Here is a 13,073-nt window from a genome sequence, read left to right on the forward strand (position 1 = left end):
AATAAATAAAACACAGCAAAACAAAACAAAAAAACCCCGATGTGTTTGATTATATATATAAAAAAAAAGATAAAGCAAAAACAGGTTTGAATAGACATTTTTCCAAAGAAGATAAATATAGGGCCAATAAGCACATGAAAAGATGATCAATATCAGTAGTCATCTGGGAAATGTAAGTCAAAACCACAAACTGGTATACTACTTCACAGCCACAATTAAAGACAGATAATAACAAGCATTGACGAGGAAGTGGAAAAGCTGGAATCTTCATACACTGCTGGTGGAATTATAAAATAGTGCAGCTACTTTGGAATACAGTTTGGTAGTTTCTGAGAGGGTTAAACATAGAACTGCCACATGTCCCATCAATTCCACTACTAGGTATATCCTCAAAAAAAACATATGCTCACACAAAAACTTGTACATAAATGTTCCTAGTGGCATTATTCATAACAGCCCAAAGTAGAAACAACTCAAATATCCATCAACTGATGAACGGATGAAGAAAATGTAGTATATATCCATACAATGGAATATTACTTGGCAATACAAAGGAATGAATTATATGCTATAACATGGATGAAACTGAAACAGTATGCTAAGTGAAAGAGGCCAGTCACAGAAGGCCAAATATTGTATGATTCCATTTATATAGCATGTACAGAACAGACGAATCTATAGAGATAGTAAGTAGGTTAGTGGTTACCAAGGCCTAAGGAAGGGGAGAAATGGGGAGTGACTGCTAATGACTGTGAGGTTTCTTTTTGGAGCAATGAAAATGAAATTAGATAGTGGTGATGTCTATATAAGCTTGAGAATATACTAAAAATCTTTGAACTGAACACTTTAAAAGGGTGAGTTTTACAGCATATGAATTATATCCCCAAAAAGATGCTATTAAAAAAAACAACAACCAGGGAAGATGAAGATTTACTCTTCTTGGCTTGTGTTAACCTTCCCAGTTAGGCTGGAGTGTTGGCAATTTTAATACCTCACAATGTGACAAAACATAAACGAAGCTAAACAGCTAAAGAGGGGGCACAAACCCATTTCTGCTTCAATTTCCAAGTCCACACGTCTCCTGTCAGTTTACCTTTAGAACTACACAGGACAAGATTTGCTCACCACTGCGTGGTCGGCTTTTCCTGAGCCTGTAACAGTCAAGGCAGACCCCAAATCCACACTTGCGACAAACCCAGTGGATGTTGAAGAGAGTTGTTTCACATACATCACACATCTCCCGTACACCACGCACTGCTCGCTTCCATGCCACTTTCTCTGGTGGAAAAAGGAAAAGGTATACTGTTGGCACCAACCATCCTGAGCAACAACAAAAGATCTCAGATCCACTGATTTCTACTCAAGTGTTTTGTCTAGCAATTAAACTCAAAGATTCATAAAATTTGTATTTCTATAGTTGTAAGAGAAACAAAATACATGGAATTCCTAATATTTCTGAACAAGTGTCAACGAGAATGAATGTTGTCATTTAAGATACTATAAAATTTTCAATTTGGGGAAGTTTGAAATAAGAGGATTCTTCTCTTAAAGTGTAGAGCATAATTTCATGGTACAATATTCTTTGGTCTAGAAATAGGGTACAGTATCTCATAGACATGGAAATATCATAAATGTCTGAATAATGTGGGTTCTAGGTATGAAACACACTTCATCTATTCACAAACCATCAAGTATCACTTACTAACACAAATTAGTTCAAACCAAACTGAAAATATTCAGAGTGAACCAAACCCAAACAGGGATCAAAATGCAAATTATGGCAACGTGCTACAAAAATGAAAGACGAGCAGGGAAGGAATTTTTAGTTTGTTAATTGCCAAAAAAGAATGAGGACTGCTGGATACAGGTATGGCTTCAGCTATTTAGTTTACTACAAAAAAGTTTTATTAGTCTTAATTTATCCATAGAAAATGTCATCTGCCACTCCTTCCACATCTCCCTTTAAACAAAAGAAAATGAGTTTCCAACTAGAACCGCCTGGAAGACAAGCAAGAGGGTGCCTTACGGTGTGGTTCCACCATCATCATGGCCTCCTTCTCAGACATCACAAGCTGACAGAACTGGTCTCCAACATTGGCCAGAATGTATTTTGAGGTTTCTAGGTCTATTCCTTCTGCTAGGGAGGAAGAGGGAATCCACAGGTTCATGGCATCAGGGTCACTTTGCTGGGGACTCAGAAACCCCTCCACTCGGAGTACCCCCTTTCGAGTGAAGATCAACCTGAGACAGGAAGGTACACAGTCAAATACACTGTAAATAGCAGCAACCATACACACCAACACACATTTAAAATCTTAGGACCTAAAAGAGATTAAATGAGACTTAACAGGAATCAGGCTGAGTTAAGAAATTTCACCGTATTAGACCAACACAGTATGCACTAATAGGAAGGCTTGTTAACAACCTAGTAGGTCTGGGTTCTTTAAAAAGCTGTCCCCAGAAATATCCACCAGTTTCTCCAACCACCTGTTCCACACCAGCACCTACACCACTGAATGCGACCAGAGAAAAATGCAGAGCTATGCTTACTGTCACACTTGAAATTCATGTCTACTAATGTCAGGTGAGCCCTTAATATTGCGTGGCAGCCACAATACAGTTTCCTGGTGTGTTCCCTCTCCTAGATGCCTGTTTAACATCTTTCTTTTCAAACCCCCAGTATTATTTTCCCCACAAGGACCTTGCTAAGTATGTCACTAAAAAAATTCCACAAGGAGCCAGAAGAGAATTCCCAAGCTCCCACACTATCGCACATTCCTGCCACTCGACCCCTGTACTCCATCTCATCTTCTGCTACTATGGATGAACTAGGTACTGGTGAAGACCAATCTCTCTACCTATGCTCTACATCCTACCCTCCTGCATAGGCATCCCTCCACTAATTCTCTCTTCTACATCATCTATTTTCATCTCTACTGAATCACTCTTATCAGTATTTGAACGTGCTATCTCAAAAATCCCCTTGATCCCATACCCACTTCCATTTATCTGTTTGTAGGATCAAAGTTTCTTAAAAGAGTTGTCTATACTGACAGTCACTAGTTCCTTTTATTTTCTCTTAATCCATGTCATTCAGGCTTTCTTCCATCAATCTATCAAAACTGTTTTTTTGGGTTTTTTTTTGCCGTGCCGTGTGGCATGTGGGATCTCAGTTTCCTGACCAGGGATCGAACCCAAGCCCCCAGCAGTAGAAGCGTGCAGTCCTAACCACTGGACCACCAGGGAATTCCCCCATCAAGTCGCCCTATTTAAACTGTAGTCTCTTTAGCCTACCCACACTTCAATCCCCTTTTCCTTATCTTCCTCATAGTTATTATAGATTGACATGCCATATATTTAACTTTTTTTTCTTTCTTATTTACTATCAGCATTCCCAAAGAGCCTCCTGAGGGCTGGAATTTGATGGTTTTGTGCACTGTTTAATCCTCAATGCCACAACAATGGCTGGCACACATTAAACGCTCAATAAACATTTGCTGAATAAGTGAATCCATGTCACATGGATAAACATGGATACGAAACTAAGGACACTTGAATGACTGCCTAGAAAAAATTCCTCTTCTAAGTTTATCAAGCAGAAGAAAAGTGACCAAATAGCTGTTGCTTGGTATAAGCAAGGGATATTCCTAGAATTTTCAATAGTTATCTCTATTTCAAAGAGGGTTCACATTATCTCCTAATCTTATTTTCCCTTCTCTCTAGTGGACTCAAGTTACTCTAGCATTAAAAAGGAGTAAGTGGTCAGGCAGATCTATAATACAAAATGGCACCCTTCTATTCACACCACTAGTTTCAAATGCAACCCAAGTTAGGAATAACTCAACACAGTTCAGGGAGCAGCAGGTGAGACTGTTCAATTTCAATTCTCTAAGGACTAAGTCACATATCATTTCACAATCCCAACAACTAAGTGGTCACTAATGGGATGGCAGAACAATGTAGTTCAGGAAAACAATAAAAAGATGGTGAGATATGTTTACCAACTCAGAGAAAAAGTGGAAGTTATGTATCACTAATGAAACTGGGAGGAGACAAAGAGAGGAGCTTGGGTACCTCCGGAAGTGAAAGAAGCGGCAGGCCACAGTGGAATCATCTTGCTCCTGTTCCTTAAACTTCCGATACCGCTCCAGGCGGCACTCACGACACTTGTGCAGGTGAGGGGCTACATTGATGCATGACCCATCCTGCAGGAAGGGCTCTCCGGACTGCTTCAGCTTCTTCACTTTGCTCACATCTTTCAGCACTGACTGGCCAACTGTGGCAGGGGAGGAAGAGAAATGGTTGGTCATGAAAGGTTTAAATGAGACTCAATAACATAATCCTGCTGGGACAGACACTTGTCCTGACCTGAGTCCCTCCTCCTTGCACTGAAAGGACATGAGCCCATCAGGTCCTTCCTTGAGAGAGTGAACAAAGAGGCTTCAACTAGGAGCTAAGCACCATGGAGAATTTATGGGAAGTACCCCATGACAACAAAACAACTCTGAGCATGGTTGAGGAAAACTCAAGAAGGCAGAAGGTAGTCTCTTGCCACTAGGCCCCTGGATATAACTGTTCTACTAATCAGGAACACTTGGGGCTCCCATGGGATACCAAATCCTAACAAGAATGGCAACTTTTACCATCAGATTTTCTCTTTGACACTTACCCTTACACAATTTTGGACCACAACCTCACTCCACAGGAGTTAACGGAGTTCGGAAAAGGTGTTAAAACCATATATATGTGACAGAGAGGAGCAAATTGAGGAGTGGTTCTCTTTGCTTCATCAACTCTACTAAAGGCTGCTATGTGAAAATGAAGATTAGTACTGAGTAACTTACCTAAGTAAATTAAAGAGGAGGGCCAAAGGCAAGAGAAATACACAAGGAAAGAATCTCCTAAACAAAAATAACAGACGATCAAGATTTCGTGGGATTATCATTACACAGGACCGATACCCCTCTTACAGTACTGGTTTAGATCAATCTTGCCCCGAACCAGAAGGTCTGATGAGGTGCCCCTACTGGGCCCTTTTGACCATGTAATTCTATGAGATTACAGAACTTTCCATCAAAGAGAGGGTCTCTGCTGCCCAAGAGCACAATAAGAATTTGAAGCTAGTGCCAGAGCCAAGCCCATGCATAACCCCAGCAGGATCACCTTTCAAGGGGGCAGTCCGAGGCCGGCCCTTGGGGGCCTGTTTCCCTTTGCCTTTTCCCAGCAACAGCTCAGCACTACGCTCCCCATTGGGGCCCAGCTTCCCCATCAGATGCTCCGGAATCCCCTTCAGGCCAGTCTTGGCTTGCAGCTGCTCCTCAGAGTCGCTCAAATCTGACAGGTCACTATTGGTACTGGAGTCTGAGTCCTGTCTGCAAGCCAAGCTTCGCTCATCCAGTGAGAACCTTTTCACAGCTTCAAAAGCAGCTTTGTTCTCCTGTGAAAAATCTGCTGGGGAGGACAGAAAGCTGCCTGAGTGCCTGCCAAAGACGTTACTAAAGGTTTTAAGAAGAGGATTGTCCTGCTGCCCAGGCCCCACAGTTGGTCGCTCCTCTGTGGGGCTGGAGGAGAGAGTAGGCATCTCAATGGGCTGGGTGAGGCTGCTGGTGGGTGAACTGGAGCGGCCATTCCCCATAGCGGAGAGGCTTGGCCCCCCAGTGGTAAGAGCTGAGCCCAGAACACCAGACACCAGTTTGGAGGAGTCAGTTGTGATGAAGAGGGTTTTCTTCTTTGCTAAAGATGCCGTATCAGTAGAGGAGTGAGACTCGGGCCAGCTGGGTGCCGTCTTGGAGGTGACAGAGGTAGCAGAGGAAGAGCTACCTGATGCCTGAGATGCAAAGCTGCTGAAAGGGCTATGTTCAACTTTCTCCACAAATGCCAAGAAAGGGTTAGAAGGCTCTTCTCGGGACAGTTTAGGGGGCTGTAAAAATAGATTTTCATGACTGTCTGGGGTGCGGGCATTTAGGAGGCTCCGTGGGAAGGCTGGCGTGAGGGTGGGCATGGACTCTGCAGGCACTTTCCGATCCACAGAGCTACCAGCCTTAGAGCCTGATTTAGTGTCTGCTCCAAGAGCGGATCTTCCTTTACATAGGCTCTCAAGGCTTTGTTTGAATGAGTCTCGACTGGAGGAATCATCAGCCAAACTCTCTGAAACGGTAGTGAAGTAGTTACTGGTGGGTAAAGTTTGGGACATGCATTGAAAAAACAAGTTTTTAGAGAGATCAGAATCTTTCTGAGACTCTGGTGCAGAGCTACAGCCAAAAGAGAAGCCCAAAGGTTTGTTCTCTGTGGCTAGAACCCCATTGGACTGGCTCCTTCCACTTCCAAAAGTCAAAGCTTGTGATGAACTTGGGAGAGATGCTCCAAATCCAGAAGAGGCCAGAATAGAATTTCTTGAATTCTGAAAAGAAGATAGCCTGAGTTAGTGATGCTGGCTTCTCTTGACAACCTTACAATATCTTCTTGGACCTAGGCCAACATTTCTTGTGGGTCAATCAACTTTTCTCTCCTACAATTCCAGGAAAACTGCTCTCACAACTGTATTTCACCAGGGAAGAAAACTGCCACAGACAACATAGAGGGGATCTTTAGCAAGGTTAGCTAGAGATGGCAGGATGAATGATATCCTGCCATTCCCTTGGTTGTTAGCCAACTGGCTGTCAGAGCACTAGGAGGCTGTTTAGGCTACTAAGTATCTATTTAGGAATGAAGACTCTGGCAGGAACTGAAGAAAAGGGTTCCCCAAAGGACATCAGTGTTCACTGAAATATAGTGAAATATTACTAGTGACCCTGTAATATTAATCTATCTCAAAGACTAAGGGACTATGGTTAAAGTTTTGGTTTATTTAAGCCATTGCAAATTGACCATCTTACAAAAGTGACTTCAGCCCTGTGACAAGTCCACTGTACATTAAGGAAGAGTATTTTCTTTATTAGTCTTTATTAATGTTTTCTATACTTATATACTAAATATTAAAAGTATTTTCTTTATTACTTGCCAAGATGGATCCTTTTGGAATTTAGCCATTTATTTACGGGTCCAAGTCAACCTAAAAGTTTTTCAGCTGTTTCAATTGAAGTTAGACCAAAAGGTGCTAAATTAAAGAAAGTACACCAGTTACTGAACCCTTCTGTTATTATTAGGAACTAACAAGTCTCCAACGTGGGAAACTGTAGATACTGATATACCCACCAAATAAAAGCATTCTGCATAACAAATTGGAGAATGAAAAAAGTTTTTTTATACCTTAAAAATGCTAACTTCTGCATTTGAATAAAAAAAAGGATGTATCCATCAAGAAGTGTTAGAGTCACTTTCATATGGCATGTTACATACCCATATATGTGCATAATACAGAGAAATATCCATAGGTAGGTATGAGCGCTTATGTAATACTTGGAAATAAAAATTATTCCATGACTGCTTAATGGATATGGAATTTCTTTCTGGGGAGAAGAAAATTTCTTTAACTAGACAGTGGTGACAGTTGCATTACACTGTGAATGTATAAATGCCACAGTATTGTACACTTCAAATGGTGTGAATGGTAAATTTTATGTTGTGTTATTTTACACATAAAATTTTAAAAATTTATGCCAGATAAATGAAAGGGTGTTGTTAAAAGGGGGGCGGGGGATTCAACTTATTTAAGATATTCTTTAGATATGCAAGAGGTGTCTACATTAGGATTTTCTTTGGGGTTGCTAAAAGGCATGAGAACTAGGCAGGTCACCTATGGCTTGCCTCCAGTTGACATCTGCTACAGAGACTGCTTCAGGGCATTTAATAGTCAAAAACTTAGTTCATTCTTTTTTCCTTCCCATTGACCAGCATTAAACTCCTCCAAATAAAAAGAGGAGAACAGACACAGCACTGATGCTATGCTGTTGTTTCACTGGCAGAATGTGGCCAGGAGCCTTGATGCCTGCATGACTACAGGAATGAGCATAAGGATCTCAGGTTTCACTACTAAAGTTACTCTTTAAAAATAAAAAATAATTTGGATGGTCTTTCATTTTCTCCAAATGATTAAATTTCAAATCCTTTTCTTATAAGAAAGTCATGACAAACTGATTTCAACACAATTTTTAGGGCAAGAAGTTTCCTGGGGGGCTGTATCCCTACTTCATGACGGAAATATCCATTTCCATACTTTTAAATCATATCCCAAGAGAATACCTAGGCTAACACATCAGCAAAGTTACTGATACAGAAATTTCTCAAATTTATTTGGAAAATGCCCTTTGAATCCACAGTTCATTTATTCAGCTTTGCTACTCCAAGAACAAAGCATTCAGTGGGTCTCTTCTTCCAGCATGTAATACTTGGTCTATTTTGTAATCCCCATTTACATCTACTCTGCCTTTGACATGGACTTGATTTTAATCAATCTAGGCAATATGATGACTTACCCATACTGGAAATCCACATAAGATCCCCACCTAGTTCTCTTGGGAATGCCAGTAAACTAACAGAGAACAAACCATGAAGAGTGTGAAATTTGCATTTATAGGCCTTCTCTTCTGCCTGGGCACTTCACCTCCTTCCCCATCCCTGCACACTAGAGATGAACAAACTGCTAGGGAGAGGAAGAAGTCAGATGAAATGTATATGCCGTGTTTTATGTTTTATATGGCACGGTTATACACTGTTATAAAATGATTCCATTTTAGGATGTGAGCTCCTTCAAACAGGATTTCAATTCTTTGTTTATAATATACAGTACTTAGCACACAGTAGCTTTCTATACATAATTTAAAAAATCAATTAGTATTTTATTTATATTTCATACTCTAGCTTGAATTAACAGCCAGTTTGAAATAAATATGACTAGCATCATAAATCATACTTTGGTGACCAAAATAAGAAACAAAAGACTATAAGAACTGATTTTGATACTGTTTCAAATTTGACTGGGGAGCCAACTTAATGTTAACTTGTACTTAACAAAAGTGCTACTTCAGCAACAATACATGCAGGTCAGATAAAGAACACAGTAACTGGATACTACTGTGATTAATTCCAACAAAATTTCCAGGTAAGGTTTAAAAGATTAAGTTAGGGGAAACAAAAGAAAAACCTCTAGGTCATATCAAATCATAGAAAGCAGCAGCCCAGCCTCAAAGGAAAATACAGAAAATGATGAACTGAAAACAGGGGTTGGTAATAGTAGCTTTCACGTAGCCTTAATTATAGTGTTCACTGTTACCAACACTATATAATTCATTAACCATGCCTCTCACAAGGCCTGGTGGAGGCACAACCACTACATGAACTAAACAGATAACTAAACTGAAAAGATTCCCCATTAGATCTATTTTAACAACTCATTAAATTGGGTTGTATAATCAGTTTTTGATTAGCCCAATTGTTCAGGTGACTTAAGAGCTGATAAAGTTTTAAAAATACAGACATTTGCCCAATGAGAAGTAAAGCACTATCCACAGAATACAATTTAAGCACATCTCAGAAATACTCCTTCCCTGTGGCATTTGAGATGCTTTTTAATGTGTTAAGAACAAAGTAGGGTGAAAGAGTGAACCCAAACCTTGCAAATCTACCCCTGAAACAACTCACCTCTCCTGGGGCCTGCGACCAGCTGCCTTTCTGTTTTTCCGGCCCAGTCCCTGCTGCAAGGCCAGTGTCTGAGATCCTCACCGTGGTTGGGGTGGAGGTGGCGGTAGTGACCACAGCTGCTGAAGCCACCATACCCTGGCCAACTTGTTCCAGTGTTTTTCCTGCCTCTTTATTTTCTGCTCCACCCACCTCTGGGGCCAAAGGTGTCTGACCTGTGGCTGTAGAATATGGAGTGAAAGGTACAGCTGTGTCCCCGCCTACGGGCTCATCCTGCACCACCAGAGTCCTGCCATTTTCTTTGGTGTAAGTGGCAAAGCGAATGTTGCGGTTAATCTGAGGGACAAATGTAGTCGGTGGCTGCTTGGCTCTCTGATCCAGCCCTGGCTCTCCACTGGCATTCCCTCCTTTCCAGGGCCCTCGGTTTGCCTCGCTTCCATCGCTCCCATTACTGTCTACTTCACCCCTGTCTCCTTTTAATTTCTTTGATGCAGGGTCACACCCAGAGTCCGAAGCACTTTTCCTCCTCCGGCCATCTTTCCCCTCTATGCTCTCTCTCTTCTTCTTTCCTTTGGAAGATTTTACTGCTTTTAACGTACCCCCCTACAAAACAAAATTCAAAAAAGATTTATTACAAGGGACCTTCCATCCTGTGAAAACCATAAACCGTTAGCTCTTTCCCATTTGTAGAAGCAGACAATCAAAGCTGGTATAGATTGCCAAATTCTAATGCCAGCTCTAAGACATCCCCTTTTTAAAAAGCTCGAATCTTCCTGTGATTCAATTTATGTACACATATTCAAGATAACGGTTACTAAGAAGTTAACTAACTTGGCAAACCTTCCATTAAGTAAAATGCACTACTTCCTCAAATGGACTTTTTTTAGGATTTTAAAAATTTATGGAATTTCTTTTACAAAATAGACTGCTAGAGCTAGGCTGGGAACTTATTTGCCCCTTGATGAAAAAAAAATCTGCTTTATTTTATATTTATCTCCTTGTTTGACAAAAACAGGCATTTCAAGTATTAAAATATAAAACCTCTTCTATCCAGAAGTCACTAAAAACTGGTGACAACTTAAGTAAGAACAGGAAAACCAACATTTATGAGTCTGTGACCAGAGGAAAAGTGAGCCCAACAGAGACAAGTTTGAATTGCTCTTATGGACACTATAAAGACACAAAAAATCTCCAGACCTTATTTCAAAGCATTAGACAGGAGAAAGCTAAAAAGGCAGGCTACCATAATCAAACAACCAAATCTCTTAGCTCCAAATCAGCCTATCTTATGAAATCTTATTTGTGCCTTATTTGAGAGGTCAGACAACCTTAAAAGACAGAGAATTAAAAGGGGCAATTCCTATCTCTGAATAAAAACTCTTTCCCTAAGAAGGTCAAGAGGACAGGGACTTGGGAAACAGCTAACATTCTCTCAAGCAACAGATCTGGAACATTCTTAGACTGGTATCCCATGATAAAGTGGGTTTTCTTTTTAGCTTCATTTAGCTTTCAGGTAATTTTATTCAGATAATGTGCTGGGGTGGCAATAAGCTAGTGATACAGTTATTTGGCCATTATTATTTACCAACTTGATTACTCTTACTGCCCTTGAATACTTACAGATTCTTTATGCAGATCTGTATCTTTGTTGTAATCATTATTATAACTGTTATAACTGAAACTTTTTCAAATTGTACATTTCTTCTTGCCAGTTCTAGTTTTCTTTTCTTCTTTTTTTTTTTTCTGGCTTTCATTTCTGTCTTTTCTCCCTTAATTTCCTTCTACAAACCTTAAACAAAGCTCAAGATTTATTTGTTTTCCCCATGATTTTGGTAATATTAATCGAAGTTTATAAATATTTCACTCAAGAACTGTTTCTGTTAAGAATTGTTTTCATTTGACCCTTTTAAAACCTTTTTACCCTTTCTTCAACCTCTATCACCACCGAGTTTTCGGTAATGTGAAGTATGGAAGTACGATTAGTGAAATCTCTCCTTTCTTTCTTTCAAGGAGATGAGGTGACCATGGACCTCTAAGAAGGGTTACTGTAAAACTTGGCAGAATTGTCAATAATTATATTTTGCTAGCTAAGAAGACAGTCATATCATGGCAAAGCTGAAAAGGGAAGAATCAACATTTACTGCTGAAAACCACAGATCTCACCTTTAACTCATTCAGCCAACTTACAGAGCCTGGCTCATAGCAACTCCCTGAGCAACAACTTACATGTATGTTCTACTTAAGGTGAGCTACTCATATGTGAGTAGACAGACTAGAACACTGAGATCAGTACTCTCTAGCTGCATCTGGCCAGCTAAACAGTACCTGGCATATAATAGGTGCTTAAAGAATGAATGAAATGAGGAAGGAAATAAAAGAGGGACCCAACATAGCATCAAAGTAACAAGTGTTTCTCAGCCATGTAAACACAGTCAAGAGAATTATCCTATTTGTAATAATATAATATGCAGTAAAGAGCTATTAAATTTAACCCTGATTCTTCTTTTCCTACCCTAATCTTGTTTTATCAAGCCCAAAATGACTAGATAAAGAAGATGAGGAAGAACTGTATACTCAGCAGGAGCAGCCAAGAGAGCAACGCTACACAGGTGCTAAGAGACAGTGAGGAACATATGGACAGATGGCTGTCCAAGTCAACACCCTACTGAAGGAGATTCATACAGGATTCCTTGATTGGTTCAGGCACTGTTTTATAATGTATCTTTTTATGGGTTTTGATAATTCTGAATGAACCAAGAGTTGGCCTCATTCACAGTAATTATGGAGTAATCCACTGTGTGCTGAGCACTGAACTAGGCACCAGTTTGATTTGACTCTTCTCGGGATATGGAATTTCAGATTTCCTTGGAGCTCACCACCACCTAATGGAAAGAAAAAGAGGATGTAGCTTCTCTTTCATTTCTCATTACTGGGTAGGTCATGAATATTACTACCGCTTATTACAGCTTTGTCTACTGTAGCTTTCAAATATACCTGTCCTGAAAAAATGTAAGAAAAAAATAGGCCATGGATTTTAAAACAGCTAGGCAACATAGCCATGATAAAAAGGGTTTTCTCAGACTCGGTCTCTTTCTTGAGATTATGCTCCCTGAACTAGACAAGACCGTGGAGAGAGCAAGAAATGTACAGTGGTCAGAACTGAAACCCAAAGGGCATCCATGGATAACACACATATAAGGAAGTCTATGTAACAAGATAACACAAGCTCATGAGTCTGCTCAGAGACCCAGCTCATTACTGTACCTCGCTCTGAGGCGTTGAATTATCCACCAGCATCACATGGATCAGTCTGGGATCTACGGACTTGATCTCACCACTCTACAGTAGGAGCAGTATAGTAGAAAATAGGAAAAAAGGAGAAAAGAGACTTAATGCCTTGTCCACCAAAGACATAACTATGTATTTTTCTAATCTATGTAATTATCTCTATTTGTTTCTACTCCCCTGCTAGAATGGAAGATCCATGAACAGGGATC

The 13,073-nt window shown here is 40.2% G+C and overlaps 1 protein-coding gene across 2 annotated transcripts in view; it reads right to left on the minus strand.

The window, feature by feature from the left end:
* KDM3B (lysine demethylase 3B) overlaps window positions 1–13,073 on the minus strand; it is a 56,590-nt gene that overhangs the window by 19,986 nt on the left and 23,531 nt on the right. Inside the window, exons 6-11 of one of the 2 annotated variants that reach the window (XM_057734019.1) lie at window positions 12,841–12,915; window positions 9,580–10,179; window positions 5,164–6,400; window positions 4,075–4,276; window positions 2,027–2,241; window positions 1,126–1,278 (exon numbers count right to left, since the gene is read on the minus strand). In XM_057734019.1, coding sequence (XP_057590002.1) covers window positions 1,126–1,278; window positions 2,027–2,241; window positions 4,075–4,276; window positions 5,164–6,400; window positions 9,580–10,179; window positions 12,841–12,915 — 2,482 coding nt within the window. The remainder of the gene's footprint in view (window positions 1–1,125; window positions 1,279–2,026; window positions 2,242–4,074; window positions 4,277–5,163; window positions 6,401–9,579; window positions 10,180–12,840; window positions 12,916–13,073) is intronic. The other variant, XM_057734020.1, reaches the window with a different exon arrangement.

This window comes from Hippopotamus amphibius, chromosome 1, assembly GCF_030028045.1.
Source record: "Hippopotamus amphibius kiboko isolate mHipAmp2 chromosome 1, mHipAmp2.hap2, whole genome shotgun sequence".
Lineage (NCBI taxonomy): Eukaryota > Metazoa > Chordata > Mammalia > Artiodactyla > Hippopotamidae > Hippopotamus > Hippopotamus amphibius.